The 8,654-nt window shown below is 42.0% G+C and overlaps 1 protein-coding gene across 1 annotated transcript in view; it reads right to left on the bottom strand.

Annotated features, from left to right (window-relative positions):
* LOC121576449 (rab GTPase-activating protein 1-like) overlaps positions 1–8,654 on the bottom strand; it is a 193,104-nt gene that overhangs the window by 122,507 nt on the left and 61,943 nt on the right. Inside the window, exons 12-13 of the mRNA XM_041889596.1 lie at positions 795–888; positions 276–426 (exon numbers count right to left, since the gene is read on the bottom strand). Of these exons, the coding sequence (XP_041745530.1) occupies positions 276–426; positions 795–888 (245 nt within the window). The remainder of the gene's footprint in view (positions 1–275; positions 427–794; positions 889–8,654) is intronic.

The raw sequence follows: 8,654 nt of genomic DNA, 5'->3' as shown, positions 1-8,654 counted from the left end.
GTGTGAGAGAGCGAGCGTGTGTGTGTGTGTGTGAGAGTGAGCATGTGTGTGAGAGAGAAAGTGTGTGTGAGAGAGCGAGCGTGTGTGTGTGAGAGTGAGCGTGTGTGTGAGAGCGAGCGTGTGTGTGTGTGAGAGCGAACGTGTGTGTGTGTGAGAGAGAGCGTGTGAGTGAGAGAGCAAGTGTGTGTGAGAGAGCGAGCGTGTGTGTGTGAGAGAGCGCGTGTGTGTGAGAGCGAGAGAGTGTGTGTGTGAGAGTATATTTCTCTCCTCCTTACCTTGGTGATGAGGATGCGGTATTTCTCCAGCAGGGCCTGGTCACTCTGGCAGCCTGAGAGGAGCTGCCAGACCTCAGCTCTGAGGGCCTCAGGGACCCCAGGCTTCACCAGCGCAGTCAGGCCCTTAGGCCGCTCAGACAGGTTCCCATGCCTGACACACAACACACAGGAGAGAGTTAAGAAACTACTCTTCTTACAACAGCCAAACTCAGCAGGCTAAGGCCATCTACAGTACAGGCATGGGCAGGGACATTAATTATTAATGTTACTCTCCTGAAGCTGGTGTTTATTAGGGTTAGAATGGAGGACCCTTATTACAATAATGTCATTATCGTGACCATATGAAAGCAATGTGTGTGGTAATGCTAATGCTACAATTTCATTATTCTCCTCGTGTAGTGGAAGAACAAATGGGGCACTTCAGATTAATACATTGAATCGGTTTCCTTATTCAATTTATGAAGCTGTTATTTACTGAACGGTGGTTATCACGACCGCCACACTCTCAGTGAGTCTTACCATCTGTTGAGGATTGCACCCCAGGACTCCAAGGTCTTCTCAGGGCAGTCCTTGGACACATCACCGGTCCCACTGGAGATCTCACTGTCACTATCTGCAGGAGACAAGACCCAATGGGAGGAGGTGAGATAAGACTGAACTACTATCGGAACCCAGTGTGAATCGCTTATGGATCACTGGGAACAAGCATGTATTGCATTATGAGCAGCATGACCATTATTTAAAAAATATGTTCTTTAGGAGTTTTGACACTTTCTTCAGACAGTAAGGAAAACAGAGGAGGAGAAAGGCAAGTTGTGATTCCTACTTACAGCTGTTCCCATGTTAACACACACACAGTGTGATGGGGGACTGAAGCGGACCTGGCTGTCTCTCTCTCTCTCACACACACACACACAGTGAGTGGCTTTGGAGCAGACATCACATCCACTAACCGCTAGCTATTTAGCCAAAGAGACTTCCGGGGCTGCACTGGAGCGGGTCGAGAGCTTCAAGTTCCTCAGTGTCCAAATCAACAAGGACTTAAAATGATCCACTCACACACGCAGCATCTCTTCCCCCTCGGGAAGTTGAGAAGGTTTGGCATGGGCCCTCAAATCCTCAAAAGGTTCTACAGCCGCACCACTTAGAGCACCTTGACTGGCTGCATCAGTGCTTGGTAAGGCAACAGCACGGCCCTCGATTGCATGGCGCTACAGAGGGTGGTGCGGACAGCCCAGAACATCACTAGAGCCGAGCTCCCTGACATACAGGACCTCTATATCAGGCGGTGTGAAAGGAAGGCCCAGAAAATTGTGAAACACTCCAGCCACCGAAGCCATAGACTGTTTTCTCTGCTTCCGCATGGCAAGCGGTACCGGTCCATCAAGTCTGACACCAACAGGCTCCTGAACAGCTTCTATCTCCATGCCATAAGACTGCTAAATAGCTAACAGAATGCCTACATGGACTATCTGAGTTGGCCCTCTATGCACACTCACAGGACTCTACACACAGACACATTTATACTGACTCTACACACAGACACATTTATACTGACTCTACACATGCACACTGACACTCCACACACAGACACATTTATACTGACTCTACACACACACACACACTGACACTAGTGAAAACAGGCTGCCTAAGTATGGTCCCCAATCAGAGACAACGAGCTACAGCTGTCTCTGATTGGGAACTACCCTGGCCAACATAGAAATAAACGATCTAGAACAAAACCCATAGAAAACTAAACATAACAAGTCCACACCCTGGCTCAACATTTAAGAGTCCCCAGAGCCAGGGCGTGACATGATATGCAAAATGACGCCGGATTCAAAACTTAGATGTTTTCAATAAAAATTATTATAAACAATTCTTGCCACCAATAGAATGTGATATATATGGGGGATACAACCATCCCAGCTCTGCAGATGTTGCTGCAAAAATACAGAATAATTAGATCATTTGTTTGGGTACTGTCCATAAGTAGCTTGTTTTTGGTCGCAGGTCCAGGAATGGATGAAGAATTGCAACATTTACCTTGAGCTAACTCTGCAAATAGCACTGTAGAAGGATTCAGAACTTTTGTGAAACATCACAGTACAGTTGAAAAATATATGGCAAATAGAACTCCTATATGGATGATAGATGGGAGGGGTTGAATGGAGCTGAAGGATGGGACTAATAACAACTAACAACAACTAATAACAACAAGATAACTATTGGAAAGCATACTGTGTCCATAATAAGTATATACTAAGTTTACATAAACCTTAGCCAAATACTGTACATTTAAACTCAGTTTTTCACAATTCCTGACATTTAATCCTAGTAAAAATTCCCTGTCTTAGGTCAGTTAGGATCACCACTTTATTTTAAGAATGTGAAATGTCAGAATAATAGTAGAGAGAATGATTTATTTCAGCTTTTATTTCTTTCATCACATTCCCAGTGGGTCAGAAGTTTACATACACTCAATTAGTATTTGGTAGCATTGCCTTTAAATTGTTGAACTTGGGTCAAACGTTTCAGGTAGCCTTCCACAAGCTTCCCACAATAAGTTGGGTGAATTTTGGCCTATTCCTCCTGACAGAGCTGGTGTAACTGAGTCAGGATTGTAGGCCTCCTTGCTCGCACACGCTTTTTCAGTTCTGCCCACACATTTTCTATAGGTTTGAGGTCAGGGCTTTATGATGGCCACTCCAATACCTTGACTTTGTTGTCCTTAAGCCATTTTGCCACAAATATGCTTGGGGTCATTGTTCATTTGGAAGACCCATTTGCGACCAAGCTTTAACTTCCTGACTGATGTCTTGAGATGTTGCTTCAATATATGCACATAATTTTCCTTCCTCATGGTGCCATCTATTTTGTGAAGTGCACCAGTCCCACCTGCAGCAAAGCACCCCCCACAGCATGATGCTGCCACCCCCGTGCTTCACGGTTGGGATGCTGTTCTTCGGCTTGCAAGCTCCCCCTTTTCACTCCAAACATAACAATGGTCATTATGGCCAAACAGTTCTATTTTTGTTTCATCAGACTAGAGGACATTTCTCCAAAAAGTACGATCTTTGTCCCCATGTGCAGTTGCAAACCGTAGTCTGGCTTTATTATGGTGGTTTTGGAGCAGTGGCTTCTTCCTTGCTGAGCGGCCATTCAGGTTATGTCGATATAGGACTCGTTTTACTGTGGATATAGATCATTTTGTACCTGTTTCCTCCAGCATCTTCACAAGGTCTTTTGCTCTTGTTCTGGGATTGATTTGCACTTTTCGCACCAAAGTACGTTCATCTCTAGGAGACGGAACGGGTCTCCTTCCTGAGCGGTATGACGGCTGCGTGGTCACATGGTGTTTATACTTGCGTTCTATTGTTTGTACAGATGAACGTGGTACCGTCAGGCATTTGGAAATTGCTCCCAAGGATGAACCAGATTTGTGGAGGTCTACATTTCTTTTCTGAGGAAAAATTACTTGTGTCATGCACAAAATGTAGATGTCCTAACCGACTTGCCAAAACTATAGTTTGTTAACAAGACATTTGTGGAGTAGTTGAAAAACAAGTTTTAATGACTCCAACCTAAGTGTGGGGGGCAGCATTGGTTTGGACATGATTGTCATTATTGTCAAGCCCTGCCCTATACTATCAGGTTTGAGGAGTTAGCGATGTAACTTTGGTCAACTCTGAGTTCAACTCAGGATAACCGGTAGCACGAAAGTGGCTCACTTTTTAGCCAGGTACATTTCTATAGACAGGTTAGCTGACAACGTCACGAAAAACAAATGTGCACGCTTCAATGGGGCAGAAGTCTGTTGTTGTGATTCTGGATGGCCAGATAGCTACCAACAATGACAAGAAGCTGCCATGTGGAGAATCATAGGTGACTCGTTTCAGCTAGTTTTATCTTGTTCTTGATACCATGTCTTGTTTTGAGGTGTTTTGACTGAGGTCATGTCTACGCTAATATGGCAAAAACTCACTAGCTAGCTAACCAACCACTGTAAGGATGTATCTGAGAGACAACAAGTGCTCATTGTGCAAATGTATTTGTTTTCAATACACATTGGAGATTAAATATAGTTTACATGTTGTCAACAAATCTAAGCCAACCCAGGCTGTTTTGCCCCATAGTTGCGGTTTTGTTGCTAAACAACCAATCCATCTATGGCAACGAATCCTTCAGAACTAACCTGCTCCGGGCTAGGCCAACTCAGGGCTAAGTCAATTTGTCCTGAATGAAGTGTCTGAGCCACGAGTTGAGGACCAATACAGTCAGATACCCTCCCACACGCAAAGATGTTAACATCATCCCTTTAATTTGAGGAAGAAGACTGATTAAAATATTTTATTGAATCAAATATTTGTGTGTAAAAAAAAAAACATGTTAAAATACATTTAGTAATGAGAGCATTTTCTTTCCAAACTGTACGTTTGGAAATGTTTATTTCATTTAGATTTAGGCACAAATGAAAGTTGATTGAGTTTGGCATTTGCAACATGCACGCGTAGCTACAAGCCTGCTAGAGTTCAGGCAGACGGACGAGCAATATCCACCGTTGTGGATATTGGTTGAACAAGCTTCCCCCTAAAGTCAGGACAGCAGAGTCCCTTGCCCATCTTTCAAAGACGTCCAAAACCCTACCTCTTTGAAGAGCATTTTAAATAACTTTCACGGCATTGTTTAAAGTTGAGAGATAGCATTCGCGCAAAGTAATGTGACTGGGTGCTTACTGGGTGTGTAAGTAGTCCTCCAGGATAATATGATGAAGTTGGCCTCATGTAAAACCATTGAACAAATAACTTAGACCAAGGACATCCAAAATATATCAGATTAATATATAGATTTTAATTAAGCACGTAAAGCAAATAATTCATCACAGTGATTGAAAGTACACAGGTATTATTGCATGTTGACTAACCAATTGCAGTTAAATGAGATTAAATCTATAATATAAGTTAAATTTAGTAGATTGGCTTGATAGCGGAATTGAGTTGTTGGTTGGCTAGCAAGCAAACCTTGACGTTACACATCAATTTTGGGAAAACTGGTCCAGCCACTTAGTAGCTAGCTATCGTTAGTTCAAATAAAGCAAAATGATGTACTAATATGAAAGTAAAATTGTAAACTATAAACCCACCATAGCTTAGTTTATGAATGAGGTCCCAGGCGGAGTGTTCTCGGTTGTACGTGGACGCGCATCGGACAGTCCTTGCCCTTTGAAACCCACGCCCATCGTGACGTATAGCACCGCCCACCGAGCGAAATGGCGTGAAAAGAGTGTGTCCCCTTGTCATAATGAGTTCTCATTGAGAGGTTGCCAGAAAATGTTTGTTTACATGGCTTTAACTGTAGTAAGTATGAAAAATGTATGCACTCACTAACTGTAAGTCGCTCTGGATAAGAGCGTCTGCTAAATGACTAAAATGTCAAATGTAAAATGTAGTAACTCTACTCAAGACAAATGCTGAGGCTGACACCTAGCGGTGACATTACGAACTGCATGTTACTGCATTTCAATGCATATTTGTGAAAAGTGCAGTTCCAGATTTACTTTAAGACACATTTTAATTCATTCAGCCAGCACACTCCCCCTTGTGGTGCTTCAACACAAACACGTATGCACACGTATGCACACTTCTTATCCACCGCCATATATTATTATAGATAAGACAAATCTTTAAGATGTACCTACGAAGGTTCAAATTTCAAGTACTCGCACATCTGAGCTATCATTGATGCAGGTGCATGGTAACAATTGAATAACATGAGAGAAAAGAGAAACCCGCACGCTGCTCTTGCTAATATCACTGTTCTTTATTAAGCTTTACATATCGGCCTCAAGGCCATATCGGCCTCAAGGAGCTATTTGACGAAGGCCTTGAGGCTGGTACCAAGGTAAAATAAAGTTTTGTATTTACTGTTGTACTTATAGAGAATAAAAGTTGCTTTTTGGTGGATATCGTGTACACCACAAAAAAAATGTTCTTCAATCATTTTAATTTTAATATTTAGTTAAGAAATCATAACCTTTAGAGCACAATTTCACGCACATTCCACCTCAATTTTTTTTAAATACATCGGCAGATATCTGTAATCGGTAACTTTTGCCTCCCTAAAATTGGTATCGACCCAAAAATCCCATATCGGTTGGGCTCTGGTTTACGCAGGTCATGGAGCCCATGTTGTCTTAACCTAAAGAGCCTATTATCTCACAGATTACATTTACCCATAGGATGCATACAGGCCCTGTATCTCAGACTACATAGAGAGCCTATATCTGAGCTCCTACATACAGAGCCTTTATCCATAGGATGCCTACATAACCTACACTACCCAGTCAAAAGTTTGGACACACCTACTCATTCAAGGGTTTTTCTTTATTTTTACTATTTTTTACATTGTCGAATAATAGTGAAGAAATGTAGCAAGCAAAAAAATATTTAAAAAATCAAAATATATATTTTATATTCTTCAAATAGCCACCCTTTGCCATGATGACAGCTTTGCACACTTTTGGCATTCTCTCAACCAGCTTCACCTAGAATGCTTTTCCAACAGTCTTGAAGGAGTTCCCACATATGCTGAGCACTTGTTGGCTGCTTTTCCTTCACTCTGCGGTCCGACACATCACAAAACATCTCAATTTGGTTGAGGTCGGGGGATTGTGGAGGCCAGGTCATCTGATGCAGCACTCCATCACTCTCCTTCTTGGTCAAATAGCCCTTACACAGCCTGGAGGTGTGTTGGGTCATTGTCCTGTTGAAAAACAAATAATAGTCCCACTAAGCCCAGACCAGATGGGATGGTGTATCGCTGTATAATGCTGTGGTAGCCATGCTGGTTAAGTGTGCCTTGAATTCAAAATAAATCACAGACAGTGTCACCAGCAAAGCACCCCCACACCATAACACCTCCTCCTCCATGCTTTACGGTGGGAAATACACATGCGGAGATCATCCGTTCACCCACACCCCGTCTCACAAAGACACGGCGGTTGGAACCAAAAATCTCCAATTTGGACTCCAGACCAAAAAACACATTTCCACCAGTCTAATGTCCATTGCTCGTGTTTCTTGGCCCAAGCAGGTCTCTTCTTATTATTGGTGTCCTTTAGTAGTGGTTTCTTTGCAGCAATTCAACCATGAAGACCTGATTCACACAGTCCCCTCTGAACAGTTGATGTTGAGATGTGTCTGTGACTTCAACTCTGTGAAGCATTTATTTGGGCTGCAATTTCTGTGGCTGGTAACTAATGAACTTATCCTCTGCAGCAGAGGTAACTCTGGGTCTTCCATTCCTGTGGCGGTCCTCATGAGAGCAAGTTTCATCATAGCGCTTGATGGTTTTTGCGACTGCACTTGAAGAAACTTTCAAAGTTCTTGAAATGTTCCGTATTGACTGACCTTCATGTCTTAAAGTAATGATGGACTGTCATTTCTCTTTGCTTATTTGAGCTGTTCTTGCCATAATATGGACTTGGTCTTTTACCAAATAGGGCTATCTTCTTTACACCCCCCTACCTTGTCACAACACAACAGATTGTCTCAAATGCATTAAGAAGGAAAGAAATTCCACAAATTAACTTTTAAGAAAGGCACACCTGTTAATTGAAATGCATTCCAGGTGACTACCTCATGAAGTGTGTGCAAAGCTGTCATCAAGGCAAAGAGTGACTATTTGAAGAATCTCAAATATAAAATATATTTTGATTTGTTTAACACTTTCTTTGGTTACTACATGATTCCATATGTGTTATTTCATAGTTTTGATGTCTTCACTATTATTCCACAATGTAAAAAATGTATGGCAATGTATTACTAGTAAGAAGTAATGTGGTATATTGTTTAATTTTATTTTTTTGTGACCCGAGTCTTTTAACCAAAGTATCAGACGAGACAAATGTTCACCTGCCCCTTTAAGGGCTGTTATGGTTGTATAGCGACTGCAGGCATGCACAAGTCATGTTTGTGCATGTGCAATTGAGTCTGACTAGTATAGGCGTTGTCTTCTCTTCCCTAGCAGCAGAAACAAAAACAACTTAGCTTGTGAACAAAACAATGTAAATAGCCAAGAAACACACTTCTTTGGTTACTACATGATTCCATATGTGTTATTTCATAGTTTTGATGTCTTCCCTATTATTCTACAATGTAGAAAATAGTAAAAAAATAAAGAAAAACCCTGGAATAAGTAGGTGTGTCCAAACTTTTCACTGGTACTGTATATATCTCAGACTACATAGGGCCTATACCACAGTCCCTATACCTCAGACTACAGAGCCAATAACTCACAAACGACACACAAAAGTATAGGGTCTTTCTCACAGACTTGGCAGCATACAAAGCCTTTATCTCACCGGCTGTGTACAGAGCT

The sequence above is a fragment of the Coregonus clupeaformis genome, chromosome 11, assembly GCF_020615455.1.
Source record: "Coregonus clupeaformis isolate EN_2021a chromosome 11, ASM2061545v1, whole genome shotgun sequence".
In the NCBI taxonomy this organism is placed as follows: Eukaryota; Metazoa; Chordata; class Actinopteri; order Salmoniformes; family Salmonidae; genus Coregonus; species Coregonus clupeaformis.
This window is presented reverse-complemented; position numbering and strand designations above follow the sequence as displayed.